At 42.6% G+C, this 22,488-nt stretch overlaps 1 protein-coding gene across 13 annotated transcripts in view; it reads left to right on the top strand.

Annotated features, from left to right (window-relative positions):
* Rapgef6 (Rap guanine nucleotide exchange factor 6) overlaps window positions 1-19,680 on the top strand; it is a 177,582-nt gene extending 157,902 nt beyond the window's left edge. For 9 of the 13 annotated variants that reach the window (XM_060363698.1, XM_060363697.1, XM_060363695.1 and 6 more), the window contains 6 exons: window positions 1,862-2,050; window positions 5,712-5,846; window positions 10,999-11,224; window positions 12,393-12,895; window positions 14,629-14,943; window positions 16,528-19,680. In XM_060363698.1, coding sequence (XP_060219681.1) covers window positions 1,862-2,050; window positions 5,712-5,846; window positions 10,999-11,224; window positions 12,393-12,895; window positions 14,629-14,943; window positions 16,528-16,553 — 1,394 coding nt within the window. In that variant the 3' untranslated portion in view covers window positions 16,554-19,680. The other 4 variants (XM_060363700.1, XM_060363701.1, XM_060363706.1 and 1 more) reach the window with 3 other exon arrangements.
* Window positions 19,681-22,488: the final 2,808 nt, after the last annotated feature.

The raw sequence follows: 22,488 nt of genomic DNA, 5'->3' as shown, positions 1-22,488 counted from the left end.
AGTGTTCTCCATTTTACTAAGGGATTGATAAGGAGAGATGGGTTTATTTACAGTTAGGTCCAGAACTGAGGAAAGAAGAAAGTGCTTATCTGAAGCAGTATTTAATGTATAGATAAAGTGAAACAAAAGTCAAGAAATGTGCTTATATATATTCATTGACCAGAGCTGTGGGGTGATTAGCCATCCCCAGGGATGGTTCCTCTCTGCAGTGTCCTCCTGGTTCAGGACTTGAGCCTGTCCTTACTCTCAGCATGTGTCATTCAATCATAGATAGATAGATAGATAGATAGATAGATAGATAGATAGATAGATAGATGATTGATAGAGAGAGATGTATATATGTGTGTATATATATAAGTTTTTTTTTTCCAAGGAGTTTGTTACTGTGGTGTCTGCCTATAATTCCAGCACGTGAGATACTGAGACAGAAACATCATGAATTTAAAAACCAGTGTTATGCTATATCAGCTGTTCTCAGCTTGTGGGTTACAACCCCTTTGGGGGTCAAAGGACCCTTTCACAGAGGTCCATGTAAGATATTTACATTACAATTATAACAACAACAAAGTTACAGTTATGAAACAGCAACAAAATAATTTTATGGTTGGGGCTTCCCACAGCATGAGAAGCGGTACTAAAGAGTGGCAGCATTAGGAAAGTTGAGAACCACTGAGCTACATTTGAGGCCAGCCTGCACTATGTAGTGAGACCTCTAAAAAAATAAATATGAAAGTAGTTTAAAAAGAGGGGAAATGGCCAGGCATGGTAGCACATGCCTGTAATTCCAGCACTCACGGAGGCAGAGTCAGACAGATCTCTGTGAGTTTGAGGTCAGCCTGGTCTACAGAACGAGTCCAGGGCAGCCAAGGCTACACAGAGAAACCTTGTCTCAAGGGCGGGGGGGGGGGGGGGCTGTTTCGTATTTCTAACCAAAATGTGGTAACATCTTGAATTCAATTAGTTGATAAGCCATGTCATATTATTCCCTACAAATACCGCTTTTTAGCTTTCTAGATGTCCCCTGTCACTTGTTATCAGTTGAAATGCTTTTCAGGCATTCACAGTGAAAGCATACACGCTACCTATTTACATCTGTGCAGGCACAGGTAAACATCTCTGTGTTGTCTTTATTGTGGTGTTTGAAGCCTGTTTGTGAAACCATCCTGAATAATTAACCAAGGACTGAAAGGACTAGCTGAGGAGGAATTTTTTTGCTTTGTACCACAATATTGATTTTAGGTGATAAAAGCAGCTTTTTTTTTCCTGTACCCTCTAGTTAGGGTTCAAATATAGTCATTGCAGAATGCACAGTGTTAGAAGGCTCCGTGAGTTTATGGGAAAGTAGATCTGAAAGGTGCAAGAAGCAAGTGCTATAAAGTGAGCCAACCAAGGCAATGGCTTACTTGATAGAAATCTCAAGAATATGGCCTTGAAGAGTGGAAAAATAAATGGTGGAGGCAAGTTGATCATTATGACTCTACAGGCCTTGCTAGAGCTTTTTTCCTGAGAGCAGGGAAAGTTGTGAGGTCTGTGGGCCATATAGAGAAGGAAGGTAGTAGGTTAGATTTCCATGTGTTCTGCTGTCATCTGGAGAATGGCATGCCAGAGTTGTTCCAGTTAGAATGTTTCAGTCTATCTGATGAGAGAGTATGAACTTGGCCTCGGGAGATTGGTAATGGACTCAAGAACTTAGGAAGCAAACAGCTTATTCTATAGCAGCTGCAGAGAGATATTTTATGCTTAAATTTCTTTTATAAAAATGGGTCTTCAATTTTTTTAATATGTAAACAACTACTTATTGATGCTAATAGTCTTGCCTTAAAATTTTGCAGTTTCCTGACGCTTCTCTCTCACCTTGTAGTGACAAAGAGCTTAACTGAAAAAAGATCAGCCAAGTCATCTGAAATGTCTCCTGTACCTTTGAGGTCAGTTGGCCAAGCAGCTAAAGTCCACCTTCATCAGCCACATAGAGTGAGCCAGGTGCTTCAGGTGCCAGCAGTTAACTTGCACCCCATCAGGAAGAAAGGACAAGCCAAAGACCTTGTGCTGAGTGAGTGCTTATATCCCTAAATACATTTCCAAAGCTAATGACAGATAATTAGCTATGTGCTTAGAAGAATATGGTATTTGCATCATGAGTCAAAATGGTTCCATGCTGGTCATGGTGGCACATGCCAGCACTCCAGGTGGCAGAGACAGGCAGATCTTGAGTTTTGAGTCCAGCCTGGTCTACAAAGCGAGTCCAGGACAGCCAGGGCTACACAGAGAAACTCTGTCTCAACAAAACAAAACGAAAAATGGTTTCATTTTGCATCAAGGTATTTGATGACGGCATGTTTTCAATACTGGTGGTGGAATTTCTATATTAATAAAATCTATTTTATCAACAGGAATTTTATACAACTGTACATCTTGAATAAACTACACCAAATCTTAGGTAATACATCAGGCTAAATCATTCTACCTTCCAAATACTTCCTGCAGACACAAACCTCCAAAAGCTATGAGAATCAAATTGCGTTTTTGAAAAAACACATATACACTACTTTTTCATTAATGTCCCCTTCTGAAGACCTTACTGAGAGAAGAGAACATAAGAAGTACGCAAGAGTATGGGACTAGCGTGATGGTTCAGTAGTTAAGAGCACTGGCTGCTCTTCCAGAGGGCCTGAGCTGGATTCCCCACACCCACATGGCAGCTTTCAGCTGTCTAAGACTCTAGTTCCAAAGGATCCAACATCTGTTCCTGGCCTCCGTGGACACACTACACATGTGGTATTAAGGCACACATGCCGGCAAATCACTCATACATAAAAAATTTTTAAGAAAAAATATTAATTAAAAATAAATGTAGGGTTCTCGAAAGAAAGCTTAGAGGTTAAGAGCACCGTCCTCTCTTCCAGAGGTCCTTAGTTCAATTCCTAGCAACCACATGGTGGCTCCCAACCATCTATAATGAGATCTGGTGCCCTCCTCTGGTCTGAAGTTGTACATACAGACAGAATATTGTATACATAATAAATAAATAATAAGACAATAAATGTGGAAGGCTAAAGAGATAGCTCAGCAGTTACGAAGTGTACTGTTTTCATGAGAACCCAAGTTAGATTCCCAGAACACACATCAGGTGGCTTACAACTGCCTGTAACATGAGTTCCAGAGGATCAGATGCCTCTGGCCTCCTTGAGCATCTATACTCTCTTGTGGATACCCATACCCAGACATGTAACCAAATAAAATAAATCTTTATGGTTGGTTTTGGGTTGGTTTTGTTTTTTTAAGTGACAATGCTAGAGAGATGGCACAGTAGTTGAAAATATTTGTTGCTATTGCAGAGGGACTTGGCTTTGGTTGTCTGCACCCATATAATGGCTCACAATCATCCATTTCTCCAGTTCCTGGGGATCCAGTGCCTCTTCTTACTTCTGTGGGCACCAGGCGCACACACATGGTGCACATACATGCAGGAAAAGCATTCATAAACATAATAAGTAAATCTAAAAGAATGTTTTTAAAAATAAAATATAAGTGTAAACTACAATTCCGTTTCCTCCATTGAGCTATATAAAGATTAATGAAATTACTTTTATTTGTTTTTTGTTGTTTGGTTTGGTTTTTCAAGAAAGGGTTTTTCTGTGTAGCCATGGCTGTCCTGGACATACTTTGTAGACCAATCTGACCTCAAACTCATAGCGATCTACCTGCCTCTGCCTCCCCTAGTGCTAGGACTGCAGGCATGCACCACTGAGCCCAGCTTTTTAATAGTATCTCTATGTCCACTTTTACATGGGAAGCTAAATTAGATTTGTTTTTTTATATTATTAGCATGGTCCATGTATTTATACATATTACATGCTTGGTAGAAGTATTATGTGATTTTAATTTGATTTGATCTGAGGTAGAGTTGAATAAAAAATGACCAGGGTTTCAATCTAGTGTTCTTAAAGACACAGATTACTTCTTTATTATGTGTGTGCTAACACAGTGCATTAGAAGAAGACAAGAGAAGCCTTTATCGAAAGCAGGAACAGTGGGGGCTTCTGGTTTCATATCTGTAAGGAGCTGCAAACACTTTGGCTTACATATTACATGCATGTTAAGAGGTGTTAACTGAAAAAAAATAAAACAAAAACAAAAAAGAAGAGGTGTTAACTGCCAAGTGTGGTGGCCCACGCCTGTAATCCCAGAACTCAGGGAGGCAGAGGCAGGCGGATCTCTGTGAGTTTGAGGCCAGCCTAGTCTACAAAGTGAGTCCAGGATAGCCACGGCCGCACAGAGAAACCTTGTCTCAAAAAAAAAAAAAAAACCAGAAAGAAAACAGTGATAGCTGAAAGTTAGGGTTGGGGATTTGACTTGATAGTAGAGTGCTTGCCAAGTGTGTACAAAACTCAGCCCAGTCCCGGCAGCACACACAAGTAATTGAAGCTCGCATTTAACGCTTACTGAGTTTCACACAGTCCATCTTTGTTAACTTAATATATTTATTTATTCTTCATGATAGCCCTGTGAGATGGTAATTTAGCCTCACTGTCTGCAGAATCTTAATCTCCACAGTGCCAGTACATAATGTAGTCTAGCAGTTGGTTGTAAGCTGGTCGGCTCTAAAATCCTTGATCTTTATCCACTAGACTAAGCATCCTCCCAGGATATGAAACGTGAAGTCATAAATGTCTAGATTATAGAGGTGCCAACACAGTTTGTCACTGAGAAACCACTAAAGACTTGAAGTTTTCCATGGTGTATACCCCTCCAATCCTAGCATTTGGGTAATGGAGGCCAGGGGAATCTCACATTTAATGTTCACCCAGGCTGCAAGTTTGAGACTAGCCTGAGTTATATAGTGATACTGATATGATACTGTTGAGAGAGGGACAAAAAGAGACAGGAAAGGGAGTGGGATGAGAAAGAAGAAGGGAAGAAGGAGGGAGATTACAATATAGTTGAACATGAGAAAGTTGTGGAGAGAAAGAGGTAGAGCAAGTCCAGAGGTAAGAGCCGGCCTGGTGTGTGTGCCTTTTTAGAAGACTGCTGCTACTGTGCCAGCTCCTCACACAGTCTTCCTTGCTCTGTGCTGAGAGTCGTCCATAGCTCAGTGATTCCTAAAAACTACATATTATCACTGGGCTACAGCCATTTCTGAATTAATCACCTATGCTCAATAGCCAGCTAGTGGAGGATAGACCTTCCCAAGAATGCTTTGAGAGCATCATACAAATTTCCTGTATGTTGCTTACTTTTCTTCCTGTAGTATGAATTTAGTGCTCTTGAAAAGGGCTGTCCTGGCTACAGCCACATGTATGTACCCACAGCAGAGATGTACCTCAAGTGGTGACAGTGCCAATACCCCACACTGCTTCTGACTTGGAGGGGCCACCTCAGAGGGGAAGACAGTTTGAACCTATATCTTTTCTCTCAAGATGGCAACCAGGCATAATTGTAGGGGTTAGGCACTGTACTTGACTGTCCAATTGATTTCCCTCTGCCACAAAGCAAATTGCCTCATTAATCTGGTCTGTACTGGCCAGCTTAGTTTGAACAAATAACCTAGAGATGAGGCCTGTTTGTCATTTTCCAGACACTTAGTCCCTGACTACATTTGCATGTCTTGGCTGACTATACTAGCCATTGTCTTATGGCTCTAGTTACTAGTGATTTAGAGACTACATACATTTTAATTGTAAAATGATACTAATTTGATTATTTATTTTTAGGTACAAGTTTACCTCAGAAAGGCGTAGGACCAACTGAGGAAGTGAGTGGTAAGAAACACACAGAAGACACAATTTCTGTGGCATCCTCTCTGCATTCTAGCCCTCCTGCATCTCCTCAAAGCTCCCCTCGCAAAGGTAAGAAGGAACGCTTTCTGCTAGTTCTGCTCAGACAAAACAGCACTTCAGCACATTTTGCTTTCAGACTATAAGAAAATGGCAGAAAGGTGAAAATGTTAGTTTTGAATTATTCCTAGTTTTGAATTAATGCTGCACATTGAATTGTTCAAATGTTTTTGGAGTGAATATTTTCTTGGCTAACCTGAACTATGAGATGCCACATGATGTTGACCACATGTTAGACATGCTAAAGAACATGTGTTTCTTACTCTGGTCCTCCACACTCTGAACCTGCAACAGAGAAAAAGTCATCCTAGTCCTGGCCTCTTCTTGAGTGTAAATGAAACAACAAACAAACAAAACCTCCTTGAGTAACCATAGCAAAGGACCTTGCCTGGCCAGAGGGGATATTAAGTTTGTCAGCCCTGGTTGGAGGGAGGAGCTCCCCCAGCTCACTCCCTGCCAAAGGTCTTGAACCTGTTACTCTTCAGGACTCTGCCAGCTGCAGTGCAACGATAGAACACCTGAGTTTGACACTCTGTCCCTTGCTACTTCTTTGTTACCATTCGTGACTTAGTCATAAGGCCCAGAAAGACCCTCTACCTGAAGATACCTGATAAAACAGGATCAGATGAATGGGGAGGAGGTCCCCCCTATCCACTAGTGGAAAGGGGCACGGTGGAGATGAGGGAGGGAGGGAGGGAGGGACTGGGAGGGAATGAGGGATTGGGACACGGCTGGGATACAGAGTTAATAAAATGTAACTGATAAAAAAAAATAATAATAAAATCAAAAAAAAAAAAAAAAGACCCTCTGTCTTAGGGTCTGTGTACACTTTAAAGGAAGTGGTATTTCTATATTCAGTAAGTGATTAGTATATCCAAATGTCTCTTCCCTGCTGCTACCCTGGGGTGGCATAGCTCACTTGCTCCCAATAATTTCTACCCTAAGGAATGCTTCGTGAAAATCAAATAGGACATAGAAGGAATATATATGTATGTATTCATAAAGCAGTTTCTGATTCTGCTTCATCTCATTATACTCTTGTAAGGCACACATGTTTTCACTTTATCTATATGAGCTGACTCTCCAGAATGCCTTCATCAGATCTCTACAAGTAACACCCAAGCCTTTAGTGAGCAGGTAGTCCAAATGTGCAGGGCCTGAGTTGGAAACTGTACAGATAGCTGTAAGGAAGAAGCTGCTAGATCCAACTGTGGTTTGTGCTTACTGTGACTGGGAAGTAGTATGGACAGGAGTATTTGCCGGGGGTGGGGGGGTTAATTCTGGGTTTTTGATTTGTTTTAGTTTGGTTTTTGGTTTTTTTCAAGACAGAGTTTTTCTATTGTATAGTTGCCCTGGAACTCGCTATGTCGTAGGCCAGGCTGGCCTAAAACTCACAAAGATCCACTTGCCTCTGTCTCCCAAGTGCTGGGATTAAAGGTGTATACTACCACACCAGGCCAAAATCTACATTATTCATCTGTTCTTAGTTCTTGTTAAACTTTGGAATTAGTTTTGCTCTCATCACTAATAAGGAAAACCTATTTCATCCTTTCATAAGAAGAATTTAAACAAAACCCTAGAAGCCAAGAGCTGGGGAGATGACTCAGTCAGTTAAGCACCCGCTATGCACATATGAATACCTGCTGTTTACCCCCCCCCCCCGCCCCCAGCTCTGTTATCTCGGGCATGGTAACACATGCTAATACTGTGACTGGGGGAGGTGGAGAGAGACAGATCACGTGGACCAGTCAGAGAGCACCATCCAGATTGTCCTGACCTCCACTGGCCTATGTGCACATGTACGCGCGAACATACACATGCTGTGCACACCGTGAAGGGTGCGCTAAAAACTTGACTGTTGTCTTCCTCCAGCTGGGAGCTAGGAGCCCCACGTGCACCAAAACGGTGCTTTATAAAGGTGTCCTTGTATCCTCTGTGCGTCCTATTTGGTTTTTACTGAGGTGTTTTTTTAATTAAAATCTAAAAATTCTAAAGCATTATTTCTTTTAAGAAATGATTCTGATCAACCAATATTCTTGTCATATTTGTCTTTATTATTTTCACCAATATGGCATGTTTTCGCATTTTTGTTGTCAGCTTGTTCTGAGCAAGGTAATATGTCTATCTTATCATGTAGTAACAGCTTTTTGTGCTGTATAGTGCTACATAGCTTCTTGATTTATTTTTAAAAATATGGTTACTATAATTCAGTTCTTTATATAATGTCAAGATGATAAAGTTCTTAAATAGTGAAATGTTATGTAAACCAAGCTAACTGTACCTAGTTGAAAAGAATTAATTGATCATGTTAGGGTTTTTGCATCTCTCCCTCCAGTTGGCAGTATCCTATCTGATCACAGCATCCTGCTACGCCTCTCAGGGTCTTGCTCATCCCCTCCCCGTGAGCCCAGCACCAAGATCAGTGGCCAGAGCTGCCCCGGAATAGGTGGGGGTTACTTGCAAAAGAAAATCCTTCAGATTACTGGGAGCACAGCAAAAAGAACAGACAGGACCAAGAAGGCCACTGAGGAGAATAGAGACAGGACAAGTTGTGAGAATACAACCAGGAAAAGAGTGACATCCCCGTTTAGAAGATTTAGGGAAAGAACTCCTTCAAGGGAGAGACTAGTCATCAACCAAAAAGAGGACACAGATCACAATCAAGCTACAGACAGCTGTGAGAAAGTGAAGGATGTTGGAAGCAACATCACAGATGAGAAAGGGAATGCCATCTGCGACTCAAGTAGCCAAGGCCACAGTACCGCGCTAAACTGCTTCTGTACGCGGTTCAAGCATAAAAGGAGAAAGACTCTCTGAAAAGTATCCTATTTAATATTAGTGTTAATTTTGTTTTAAGTGTTAATTTTATTAATGTAAATGTGGCTTGAATCCAGACATCTGTCAGAGGTTGGGCAGACGATGTAGTAAATACTATTAAGTATTTTATGAGTGCTGTATAGCCTCTAGTAGGAAAGAAATACTGGCTTACTGTACTGCACTGTACATGCGTTCTCCAACTGCTGTGTTGAGTTAGTAAACTTTATCCACTTGTTTTCTGTACTTGGCTGTATTTTCTTCTGGTAGCAGCTGAAACTGAGTGAAATCATCAGAGACAGTATCTTTGGAACCAGTGTTTAGTTTCATGTTAAGCCCCCATTCAGAAGCTGCTTCTCCTCTCTGCAGCTGTGGGGCACGCGCGCGCACACACACACACACACACACACACACACACACACACACACACACAGGGCAGTCACTCAGCAGGTTTAGAATCATCTGGAAACTTTTAAGTGAAATTACCATGTCCCACTCCAGATCTCATAAATTTGAATGAGTGTCACATGGTTTTTGTAATTTAATTGTCCAAGGAAATTCTTAGTTCAGTTACGTTTGAGAGATTCTGGTGTGATAAACATAAGTATAAAGTTGGTTTGAAATAGTGAAGCGAGTCTATTCATTCAGTACAGTGATTCTCTTTGGAAGTAGGTCAACTGGTTTGATTCTTCATTTGCCATACCCGTTGTCCTTCGGAAAAATTGAATAATCATTTCATGGGCCCTGGTCACTGACAGTGATCCCAAATGCAAGGCTGTGTGGTAGAAGTCAGAAACACTGGCTTGTTTTGTCTTACTGGGTTCTTGGCCCCATAAGCTCATGGGAAAAACCACACATTTCTGGGTCTTGATTTTTCTGTGAAATGAGTAATGACACCTGTTGAAAATGTTACTCCACAGCCATTTTTTCTTCAGTAACTTTACATATACTGAAACCCGTAAGGCCTAAAGAGACCCAAGCACTTAGCTTGCTGTCTTCTTTGTGTTACTAAGGGTCAGTTATATTTCTTCCTTAGCGGTGTTGCTGGGAATTGGTCCAAAAGTCATGTGACCTGTCAAGCCTCACTCTGCCCTATGAACAAGAAAGTATTGTTGCTTCTTAAAGACCAGCCCCTTTTATTTCAAAACCTTAGTGTGATTTGCCATTATCAAAATAGACCACTGTGTATGTACGTTTAGCCATCACACTGTAGATGTGATCTTGAATCTTTCCCCACTCCTTTATCCCTCCAAAAGAGACAAGACCTCCATAGCCATGTACTCTGCAGTACCATGTAGAAGAATGGAAAGTAGGTAGATGCTGTTTTCATCATACATTCTAATCTGTTCAGCTGTTTACTTTTTAACAAAGTTAATCATGTCCAAATCTGAAAGTTTGTTTAAAAGCACTGAAACAGGGCTAGGAAGCCCTTTCAATGTGGGACTATCCCCTATATCCAGGTAAATTCAGTGTGCTTTTTATAGCCCTAGCAAAGGACAGGAAGGTAGAGATGAGAGGATACCTGGGCTCTGACCAGCTAGCCTAGCCAGCTGTTGAGTTACAGATTCAGTGTGAGACTGTGTCGTAAAAATAGAAGGTAGAGAGTAGATAAGGAAAACATCTTACATCAACTTCTTACCTACACACACATACCCACATGAACATACACATATACCACATGTGTGTGCATGCACATAGAAACAGGACTGGAGCTTTCACTAGTAGAGCATTTGCATAGCCTGTATAGGGCTCTGAGACTGTGTTCTTAGAATCACCACAAATGATTAATTGATTGAAAATACTGAAATAGTGATCCTCATCTCGGGGAAAGACTTGAGTAGAATAAATAGACTATCTGAGGACAGTGAATGCACTTTGAAGATTTCCAAGTACAGTTCTTTGAGCCTGCTTCAATTCCTATCCCTTCCACAGGGTGGGCCATGACCTACTTCATGTCAGTCAGGAGAGGATACAGAGTTAAAGGAGGTTGAAAGCTGCACTGTGTGTACTTGCTCATGTTTATAGTGTCTTCATTGCTCTTTTTGTTGAATATTTGAAAGCATGTGAGTCTGGGGCAGTGATACTAGATGTTGGTTTTTTTTCTTCAGTGTGGAGTTCTGTGGGGTTGGTGCGGGTGGTAGGTGGATGGCTATATAGGGAAAGGAATGGAGAAAATCGCCATCCTTACATCATCATGCATGAAAACTGACATTTCCTACCTACTTTGTTGTCCCCACCTACCCGTTTTGTTTTTTGTTTTTTGGGGTTTTTTTTTTTTTTTGGTCTTCCCATGACTGCCCCTGCCTGCCCCCTTATTTTGAAGTTTGATTGGTGTTCTTTTCTCATTCAGGTTATACTCTCATACCATCAGCTAAATGTGACTTGTCTGACTCCAGCCACAGTGAAATCTCCTCTCGGTCCAGTATTGTGAGCAACTGTTCTGTTGACTCCATGTCCGCAGCTCTGCAGGATGAACGCTCTTCTACCCATGCCCTATCAGTTTCTGAGCCCACGGGGGCACTGGAGAAGGCGGATCACCCGTCAGGGATGGCAGACCACAGTCAGCTTGCTCCCGGGTAAACGTCCCTGTCTGTTCCTGCCTCAAAAACAGAACCAGTCCGCAGCACCCAGAACCTGACTCACTCCTCCCCCAGTAGCTCCAGATACATAGCATTCCTTATAAGAATATGAGGCTGCGCACGCGCGCTTTGTGCATACTGAGTATGGAAATACATACTATTTGAAAGATACACGGACACCCTTCTTTTTGTTTGTTTTGTTGTTTTGTTTTTCGAGACAATTTCTCTGTGTAGACCTGGCTTACTTCAAACTCACAGAAATCTGTCTGCCTCTGCCTCTGCCTCCTGGGTGCTAGGATTAAAGGAGTGTGCGGCCACCACCCGGTAGATACCCTTTTTGTTTCCTAAATTCCTTTTATTCAAGTTACTTTCTGCCATGTATCTTGTCACTCACTAAGAATACATTGTGTCCCTGCTCTTGTTATTAGAGGTTTGGCTCCTGGCTGTTAGTCACAAAGATTGTATCATACAACAGATTTCCAGTTTAGCACGTTACAGGACCTAGGAAAATAGGACCAGGCCTCAGTCTTTATTCTTATGTGTAGCCTTTTGACATTGAGACTTTGGTGTCTTCTGAAAAGATGTCATTCAAGAGCAACACAGTTGAGTCTGTCCTTCTTTCCCTCCCCCAAAAAAAAATCACAAAAAAATTCCTCACAGTGTATTTATGAGCATATTTGATTTATATGCTTACAGACTTTGTGTTGTGCTATGTTCATAGCTATTTGTACCAGCTTGCATGCTCCAGGCATGCAAGAAATGGAACCTTAAAAGTACAGAAGCCATCTTTGCCCCAAACTGTAAAGAAATAGACTGTTGGCCTGGCGCGGCCACATTTGGCCCTTGCTGTAATGCTGGAGTCTGTGGGAAGTTGCTGTTGACATTCCATTGTACTCAGCCTCAAATGTTTGTAAAAAATATGGCTCCTCAGCTTAGAAATGCTACATTTCCACATAGGAGACCTTTGTGTTTACAAAGCTGTACTTATTTCCGTTCATTTCAAATTTCATCTTCTATTTTTATTTAAAGTCAGTCAGAATTTCTTGGAGAAAGCATTTACTCTCTCGGCATTCGGGTGTATCCTGGTCTCGTGAAGGAGAGACACAGTGCTGGGGAAGTCTACCGAACGCCACCAGATTACTCATCTGTGTGCCTCCACTTCTAGGTGGATCCTGCCAAAGCCATCTCTCATCAAGGGTGCGGCTGTCTCGTCTTCTCTGAGCAGTGAAGAGATGTCTCATGAGCATGTTGTGCTAGAAGCAGCTGACAGTGGTCGGGGTAGTTGGACTTCCTGTTCCAGCAGCTCCCATGACAACTTCCAAAGCCTTCCAAACCCAAAAAGCTGGGACTTTCTGAACTCTTACAGATACACACATCTGGATGACCCTATTGCTGAAGTTGAGCCCACTGACTGTGAGCCCTGTACCTGCCCTAAAGGCTTCTCAAGAACTTGTGGCCAGTGCAAAAGCAGCCTAGAGGCAAGCCAGCTAAGGCAGAGTTGGGCCTCCTCCAGCTCACTCTCTGACACGTGTGAACCAAACTACGGGACAGTTAAGCGGAGGGTGTTGGAAAGTGCACCAGCAGAGGCATCTGATGGCTTGGAGCTTAGGGACACCACTGACCCTGTTTATAAAACTGTCACTTCCAGTACAGACAAGGGCTTGATTGGTAAGTGCAGGTTTGTTTATATCACCGATGTTGAGGGATTCTGTGCTCCCTCCCCCTAAAAGCAGGTATTGAGCTATCTTTACCAGGTTTTATTATTTTGTTCACTGTACACTTTTTTTCTACTTCCACAATTTATTGCCCCCAAATTCATGTCTTCTCAGGAGCTTTGTCTCTGTCATACATGTCCTTATATTTATATATATAAAATGAGAAGGGAACTAACAGTGGCATTAACCGAAAACACGTTAGGTGTCAAATACACATGGAACACACAAACAGACAGGTAAAACCACAGTGATACCTTTTCAGAAGTTCCAGAGTAGATATTCAAGCCATTAAAATGAAAAGGAGCATGAGCAGAGGAAGGGATGGAATTGAGAACTATTTATGAGACTAATTTTTCATATCCTTGTGGTTGCCTTGAGCGTGGCAGCGTCACTACAGACCGTGCAGTAGTAAAGATTGTTCTGGTGATCATAAGTAATTGGGAGCACAGTTTCTGTGTGTTCATGATAGAAACCGGAAGTCCTCTTACTTTTAGGCACATATGCCGAGATTCTGAACCATCTCAGCAATAATGTAGGTCTTAGCTTTACAAGGCCCTGCACTCACTCTCAGGCACAAGGCAGAGACGCCAAGCATTTCTGTGTACCTGGTCTGGTGCATATCACCAGGTGTCAGATGGTTTGTGCATTGATGTCTAGTAAGCTTTTGTAGTATATTTAATTTTCAAGTTGTTTATTCCTTGAATTACATGAATGCTTACACATAATATTCTTGTTCTCCTGTTATGTGAAATGACTGACAAATGTGTTGACTTTGTAATTCTTGGATTTGTTCAGTACACTTTGCCAGGATTCTAGGAATACACAGTAGATATGAATATTAATTTTAAAATCTTTCACTTCTTGGTGACATTGGGCAAATCTTCATTTTTCTCTCCTCTTGACAACTTTCCCACTGACATACTCAGTCATGCCCACCTGTCCTCAGTTGGAAACAGGGGCCTATCCTGACCCTGATATTACATTACTTGCAAGTTTTACTGGTAGAAGAGTAGAAACCCACATGAACAAATTTCTTGTTGATGTGAAAATTGTTTAAACTTTAATCTTTATCTACACTTTAGCCAGAAAACAGAAATAAGATCCCAGTGAGACATGGTGGCGCACGACTTTAATCCCAACACCAGGAGTCAGGGGATCTCTGTGAGTTCCAGGCCAGCCAGGGCTGTGTAGAGATCCTGTCTCAAAACAAAATAAGAGCCCACATAGAATTAGTTCGTCTAAACTAAAAAAGCTAATTGGTTTGCGTGCCTGAACCGAGAATGTGTCTGCCCCTCACACCAGAGGCTGGTCTCTGTGACACGTGCCAACGCTGTGATTCATAGTAGATATTTTTCAGCTAACAGAAGTGTGTCTGTAACTGGTCACCTTCAGGCTTGAGGGTTTGATTAAGCTGTTGGACATGAGGGCTGTGCCTAAGGAGGAGTGTCCTGTCCCTGTTCTCCTACTTATGTAGCTGTTTGTGGAGTTTTCTTAAAATATCCAATAGGTTTAAATATTAGTGTTTGTAAGATCACTTTTAGTTTGCTATCATTGCATTTAAATGTATTCATTTTGTCTGTTTTTAAGTTATATTTTTGCCATTGTAATATTCAGTGTGGAGTTCTCTTTCCTTCATTTCTTATGTTTTTCCATTAACATTTCCACTGCTTATTTTTTTCATACCAGTGTACTGTGTCACCTCACCCAAGAAAGGTGATAGATATAGGGAGCCACCTCCCACTCCTCCAGGATATCTGGGAATTTCTTTAGCGGACCTAAAGGAAGGACCCCACCCGCATCTAAAACCTCCAGACTATAGCGTGGCAGTGCAAAGGTCAAAGATGATGTTTAACAGCCTGTCTAGACTGCCGTCAGCTCCTCCCAGTAGCCACACCTCAGCCTGGGTTCCCCCGAAGATCGGATCCCAGCCTCACAGGCATAGCTCGCAGCCGCCCCATCCCAAACTAGCAGATGTGGCTGATGCAGATAGCGAAGCGGATGGTACGTTGACAAACTGTCTCAAGGACTCTTAAGTGGATTGTGGAGCATAAGGGGTCTTTTCTGTGGTATCTGTGATGATTTGTAATGTTTTTTAATCTCTTTAAATTTGTTTTTTAAAAAGTGGGATCTGGTACAGCTGGGCATGGTGGCCCACGCCTGTAATGCTAGCACTCTGGGAGACAGAGACAGGTGGATCCCTGTGAGTTCAAGGCCAGCCTGGTCTACAAAGTGAGTCTAGGACAGCCAAGGCTACACAGAGAAAACCTGTCCCAAAAAAAAAGAGTAGGATCTGGAAATATAGTTGAGTGGTAGAATGATTGGCACTCATGAGGCCCTGGCTCCGTCTCTGTAGCACTACAAAGAAAAATGTATGTATTACACTTTTGGGCCGTCAAGAGCACTTGTGCAAGCCTGGCAGCCTGAGTTGTGTCCCTCAAGCACACATAAAGGAGAGAGCCAACACTACAAAAAGCATTCCCTGGCCTGCACACAAACTACACAAACACTGTAGTATACACACACACACAAAAAAAGTCAAGCTTCTGTCTGTGTGCCTCCTGCTCTGATGCCAGCTCACGTGGAGTATAGTTACCTTTGATAATGAAACAGTTCCAGTAGTAGAAGAAGGTACTTGATGACTGTTGACAAAGTTTTACAAAAGACAGTTGTCTGAAAGACACTCTTGGCTTAGTTCCTCTGACTTTTAATGAACTTTGTAACTGTAGCAAAAGCTTGAAAACTAGTTTCTGTATTAAAAATAAATGCTTTATTCTTCTAAAGAATATAGTAATAAAGTAATGCATTGAAACCCTTTATGGTCTGGGAAGATGGCTCAGTAGATGAAGTGCTTGCCATACAAGCATGAAGACCAGAATTCAGAGCTCCAGAACCCATGTAAAAGCTGGGCGGTATAGTGGCTATAATGCCAGTGCTAAGGAGGCGGATATAGGATTCCCAGGGATAGCTGACTATGTAGACTAGTCAAATCAGCAAGCTCCAGCTCCACTAAGAGAGCCTATATAGGTGGGTTTAGGGAGTAAGTAAAATACAGAGTGATCCATCCAGCAAGCCAATATATGTCAGCTTCTAGCCTCCATACAAATGAACACATACCCATGCATGCATATATGTACCCCTCCATACATACACACACACCAAGAAAATGAATAGAGGCCAGCAAGATGGCTCTGCAGGTAAAGGAACTTCCTGCCAAGGCTGATGTCTCGAGTTTGATCCCCAGAATCCGCAAGGTGGAAGAAGAGAAGCAATTCTGCAAATTGTCCTCTGACCATCACACATGTGCAGTTGCCTTTTGTACACGTGTATACACACACACACACACACAGAGAGAGAGAGACACAGGAGAAATAAGTGTAAACCAATTTCAGTTTTGAAATTCCAGTTTCCTATCAGCCCTCGGTGTGATTAGAAGCCGTGGTGTTACAGCGAAGCCTGGGCCTTGGTGGGATGTCTGCCAAGATTTGTTGAGATGGGAAGAGTTTTTTATGTAGCAGATACTCTGTTGACTATTGCTTGATCTGCGTTGACAGATGTGCTGGCTAATTGTGTCTTTATTGTTTTCAGAAAATGAGCAGGTGTCAGCAGTCTAGCCTTTGGAAGGCCCGTTGGAGACCGCTGCAAGTCAGGAACAGGGACAAGAGCTCCTGGGTCTGCAAGCCAAGGCCAACAGCTCGCTGCTGCCACTAACCCTGAGGTCTCCCGGATGGGCTCTGAGGATGAGCGCTTCCGGAGTCGTGCTTCCCCTCGTTCTGTCCCTGCAGGTGCACTTCCCTTAACTGGATGTTGCACCTGATCTCAGCCTACACTTTGCACATCATTCCTGCCTTGGGACCACATTCAAGCTCAGAGTTGTCCCCCTGTATATCACTATAGGTTTTTCTTTCCGCAAGTCGTTTTAAAGATAGTGGTATTATTATTTCTAAGCCATAGCTTGGGCTAATGGACACGTTCAAAATGTCTGCCAATACCAAGGAGAGTCTTGCATCTTTGAAAAGTAATTTATTATTTGAAGTATTGTGGTTTTGTTTGTATTGAAGAGCTCTCATTAGCTGTTGTTTGTCTGAATCTATAAAGCTGTCTGTGGTCTGAGCAGCAGACATCCTGACAGGTACAGAAACGTAGCACCATTGTAGCGCTCAGGTGGGAACTAAACACTGGTGCAGTAAGTGTGAGCAGCCTGCTCATCGTCATGTGGACTGCAGCAGCCACAGAGGTCTTGGCAGGCTTCTGAAAAGGGGAGCAGAGAGGGAGTATAAAGGGAGAACCAGGATTTGCAAAGAAGGAGAAGTTAACATTGAACTTGTTGTGCTTGTTTCTGAAATGAACATCATGCTGCATCCAGTTGTGAGATTACTACAGAGCCACTGGGAATGGCTTCTAGAGAATTCTGTCTCCATAGGAACCCTAAGCTAGCATTCCACAACTCAAGTGTGGATTCCTAGTGTAAAAATATATATATTGTAGAAGCTAGAAGGTGGCTCAGTGCTTAAAATTCTCACATGCTGTCACATGCTGGCTAACAACTCCCTGTAACTCCAGTTCCAGGGGATCTGACACCCTCTTCTGGCTTCCACAAACACTGCATGCATGTAGCACATAGGCATACGTGCAGTCAGAACACCCCTACACTCCAAAAATAAATAATAAAAAAAATAGTAATTTTTTAAAGTGTCGTGGATGCAGTGGTGAAGGTCGCCTTGACTTGTGCAGTGGCTTGCAGCACAGAACCACATGTGCAGTCATTGGATGTGAGCTTTGAGCCCTCCACAGAACTCCGTAACCAAGAGATAGACTTGGATAAGAGAGAGGAGCTAGGATAACAGAGGGAACTTACACCCTTTGTGACCTCCTGGATATGGCACTCTTAAGTATTCAAATGCAGTAGACTTTTCACATTTTTACAAATCAAGCATAACGTTTTGTATATATATATTTAAAGTTTTTCTTTTGCTTTTTAATGTAAAGGCAATTAAGATTTCATAAACTTCTGTAATTACCAAAAAAAAAAAAAAGCCAAAGCCATTAAAAGTGCACTGACCATGACAGCACTGCTGCAGGCAGTCATGGGACCAGCTGCCTTTTCAAGGTTGTACTTTTCCGTTGCTCTCTCCTGTTTCAGAGTCAAAACAGTTCCAAATGTAATAGTACTGTGTCTTCCCACAGAATGCCTGTGTCTTTAGGAAAAGTAGTGGCTGAAGAATTCCCCTGGGGAGACATTAACCCAAAGCCTTAGACATGAGCCCAGGTGCGCTGCAGTGCAGTGAGGCAGAGCCTTACTGGCCCTTTAAGTGCAAAGCAGCCTGAGTGGCAGCTGCAGCTTGACAGCCATGTTTAACTGATCTGGCCTATGAACTGTGCTGTCTTCTGATTGTGAATTTTATATTCACCTATTTGCATAATATTGTTTTCATGTTAAAAACAAAATAAATATTTTTGCTATATCCACCTTTTTAATCCAAGTTTGGGTACTCATTGTCACCATTTTCTATCCATTGCTCCAGAAAAAAATGTGCTGTTTGCACTGCCTCTGTTCATCCAACAGGTCTTCAGACCAGACGGAGTCTCGCCTGCCTTGGTCCTTAATATGGTGACATGTCTTGCACAGAGAGTGAGGCCTGTGGCTTTGAGCCTGTTCTGTGTAGCTGCCTTGGTTATATCAAGCTTTATCTGTGGGTGTTCAGACCAGCTGATCACATTGATCAGAATGAAAACCAAATGCTTTGTAGTTTGATGTATATGAGTCCCTGAAAAAAAAAATCATGTCTGCCTTTTTTTACTTTATCATGTGACTAGAGCAAGGCAAGCCTTAAAGCCCATGCTTGCTCTGGTTCCAAGTTCCCATTTGTCCTTGTTGGAAGTTTGTGACATTACTAAAGAGACTCGTGCCCAGCGCCTGCCAAGACTGTCGAAGCAGCAGACCCTTAGTGCGGACTTTTGCCAAACAATAGATTTCAGCAAAATCTCATAGCAAACCATGTAGAGATTAGCCCAGCTGCTGCCTACAGCAAGCTTACATGCAAGCCCCACACTTCATTTCTTCTAAATGGTGTCTTTCAGGATGATCTTTGGGGAGAAAAATCCTCTAGAGAGTATTCATGAGGGTGACATGAACACCTCCGTGATCTCTACCAAGCTTGGAGAGTAGCAGTAACCACAAGGGTTTCCTTAAAATTACAAAAAAAAAACAAGCATTTCCTTTAAATTTTTAAACTGATTATTTGGATTGAGAAGGTCTAGGAAGACATTAAATGTACCCTTGCACCATCCCATTGCACACCACAAAAAAAGGCCGGGTCAGCCTTGAGACAAGTCAGGTACATTTTTAAGTTGAAACTTGAGTTGCACTTCATCTTTAGCTTTTGTGCTGTTTAAAAGGCCTCTTTTTTATTAATGTACAGAATGAATGCAGTTGAACCTGATGTTTTAACATTGAAATGAGTTTATCAAAAAACAAAAGCAAAATTGCACAGTTGCTCTAATCCAGTGACAATTATCTGCACAATTGAGTGATTGTAAGGCATACTGTCACAAGCAAGGCTGTCTCCCGGTGTTTGATGCCTCTTAAACTTATGTCTTTTAGAAAGACAGTGCCTCTGTATGCGTTTGTATTTTTACTGAGTGTAAATACTTGTTATATTTTTGGTTAAGAGAATGTAAGGGTATCATTTATTACCACATCTCCTAACACATTGGAACCAATAAAGAACCTGCATTGACTGACTGTGTGCACTTCCTTCCAAGTATATGGAGCCATGAACAGCTAACCGGGTCTCTTCAGTGCAGTGTTTAGGCTGCAGAGTGGCTCATTAGGAAATTGCCTGTCCTCCTAATGTGCATGAAGTCCTGGGTTTCATTCCTAGAACTGCATGAAAGTGGATACTATAATACATAACTACGACCCCAGCACTGGGGATGTAGAAATAAGAGGACCAGAACTTCAAAGTCCCTTTCAGCTAAATGGAGAGTCTGAAGTCCTAGAACACCCTAACTAAACAAGAATGCCAACTGGAGACCTGTTTTGTCTCCAGGTCACCAGAAGAATTGGAGTCTTCTGTTATTGGCAATCATATAATCTGTAAAACCACTTTTAAAAGATGTTTTTGGTTATAAATTAAATAACAATGATTTAAACCCATTGAAGCTGATTCTTGAAGAGATGTCCATGGACAACCTGTCAGGGCTGGTGCAGACGCTGTTAGGCCCTAACCTTTATATCAGGGCATCACCTCAAGGATGGGCTCAAAAAGTGCAAGCATGGTCGCTTTTTACTGGAGACGAGCTTTCCATAGGCTCTGCTCACATTGAGGTGGGTCTACACTGTAGACAAACCTGTAAGGAAGCGCTGGACACCGCTGTGGCAGAGCGGTGAACCCTGCACGGTCTAGTGAATAGAGGAGGCCTGGGCGTCTGCTGTGTGAGGATCCTTGGCAGCCGCTGAGCCTGTGCAGCCTGTCCTTACCAGCCTTGGGTTGCTGCTCAGGCGGCCATTTTATTTTTGGGTTCGGGTCCCTCTAGAATTCGGCAGTAAAGTCTCTTCAAGTTCCCTTCTATACCAGTGGATTTTTTCATGTGGGAACTAACACCTGCAGGCTTCAGGTTCCCCATCCCAACACAGACTCAGGGTTTCCCAGCCTTTCCCGCCCTCACAGTCTCACTAGTTTATTGCTCTACTTAGAAAATAAAAATTTCCGCAAGGACTTCCCTGTATGTTCGTTGCTTTCTTTGGGAAAGAAGCCTTTACCCTCACCTTGAGTTTGGGCTTCTGGAACTCAGAATTAACACTGTTTGCCATCACCCACCAAGCTTGTAATTTGTTACCAGGTCTAGGTAACAAACTGTAATTTACATATTTGGGTTCCTGCTGCTCATGCCTGTGGTCCATAGCACGCCCTGGGAACCTACTAACCTTCACCCCTAAAAGTTTGTGATGAGAACACCTGAGAGGAGCTGGCCATCCCAGAGCGGCCTCGGGAGCAGTCCGTCCAGCCTGGTCCTCACTCAGGGGTGTGCAGGTAAGCGCAACAGAATGCCTGAAGCAGTTGGCCAGCACTTCTAACGCTTGGCCCTCGGGATGCTGTTTTACGGGTGTCGCTTGTTCTTGCACGGGGTTCCTGCATGCTCACAGCCTCTCATCCTAATGCTCCTTTCCAGTCTCTTCACTTCCTTGCCTCACTACGTTGGCCAGTGTGTCTAGTTAATGTTGGGAGTGGTCACGTTGGTTTCCTTTTTTGTTGTTTAATTTCAGAAGGATTACTTACAGGAGCAAGAGCTGCCTTATCAGTGATGTCATTATTGAAGAAAGCATCTCTCCCTACCCAGGAGGCCCTGCATCTTGACCCCATAGGAGGTTAAATCCTACAGCTGCCCCAGCCTGTGGTGGATACTAAGCCCTCCCCAGATGAGTGAAGAAGTAGAAATGAAAGGGACACAGTGTATCCAACAGATTTGTGGGAACCATTTCCAACACCTGCAAAATAAAATAGATGAGCCCAGACCACATAGGCAAATGGAATGTTTGACCATTCAGAAGCTGCCATCAAAGATGGGCACAGTGGCACACACCTGTAGTCACAGCCACTGGAAGATGAAGCCCCATAGAACAGAACAGTCCTTTTCTGAAATGATTGGTTGGTTTTGTATTTTAACAAGTCTCAGGATTTGGGGCTTACATTAGGCTTGGGGAAGTAAGAACATTGGCCGTCAATCTTGATGATCTGAGTTCAGTCCTCAAGTCTATCAGTTTAACACACTTAAAGGGAGGCTGATAGCTTTTAGTTGCATGTTAGACAAGAATTGTTAAAAAATAAGTTTTCTCAGGAAACTGAAATAATAGTAAATTAAACCAAGATTAGTGACTACAGGTCAGCTCTTAGAAAATATGTGGTGAGAATGTAAAGAGAGAACTGACCCAAGTCAGTGATGAGAACCATAATTGTGAAGTCTTTGCAGTAACAAGCTTATGAGTTGTTGCTAAAAACAGCTCACCAAAACCATGGTAGGAAAACGGAGCTATAGTTGAAGCTGATGAGAGTATAGTAGGCCTCTTGGGAGAGTACTTTCCCAGCACCATACCAGAAGATAGAGGCAGGGGAAAGAGTTCAAGATCGTCCACTGCATCGTGAGCTTGATGCTAGCCTGAGCAATGTGAGCCCTTCCCTTGATATGAGGGAAGGGGGCAAGTTAAACGTGTCATTAAAGGCTTTTCAAAATATATAGTCTTGGACTGCTACTCTGGTAAATCATGCTCAGAAGCTCAAGGGGATCTTAATAGTTGAATGAAGCCTACTGGTGCACACGTTTAATTCCACTCAGGAGGCAGAGCCGAGTGAGTTCGAGGCAATCCTGGCATACGTGGAGTTCCAGGACAGCCAAAGCTACACAAGCCCTGACTTGAAAAAATAAAAAGAAGTGGTTGATAGGCTTGGCAATATTAAAAGACATAGATGCTGCTGGCAAAATGACTTCCACATGGTCATTTTTAAAGCCAAGCACTTCTTAGAAGCAGTGCAGGGGCATGTGTCAAGC

The sequence above is a fragment of the Meriones unguiculatus genome, chromosome 11, assembly GCF_030254825.1.
Source record: "Meriones unguiculatus strain TT.TT164.6M chromosome 11, Bangor_MerUng_6.1, whole genome shotgun sequence".
NCBI classification, from domain to species: domain Eukaryota; kingdom Metazoa; phylum Chordata; class Mammalia; order Rodentia; family Muridae; genus Meriones; species Meriones unguiculatus.
This window is presented reverse-complemented; position numbering and strand designations above follow the sequence as displayed.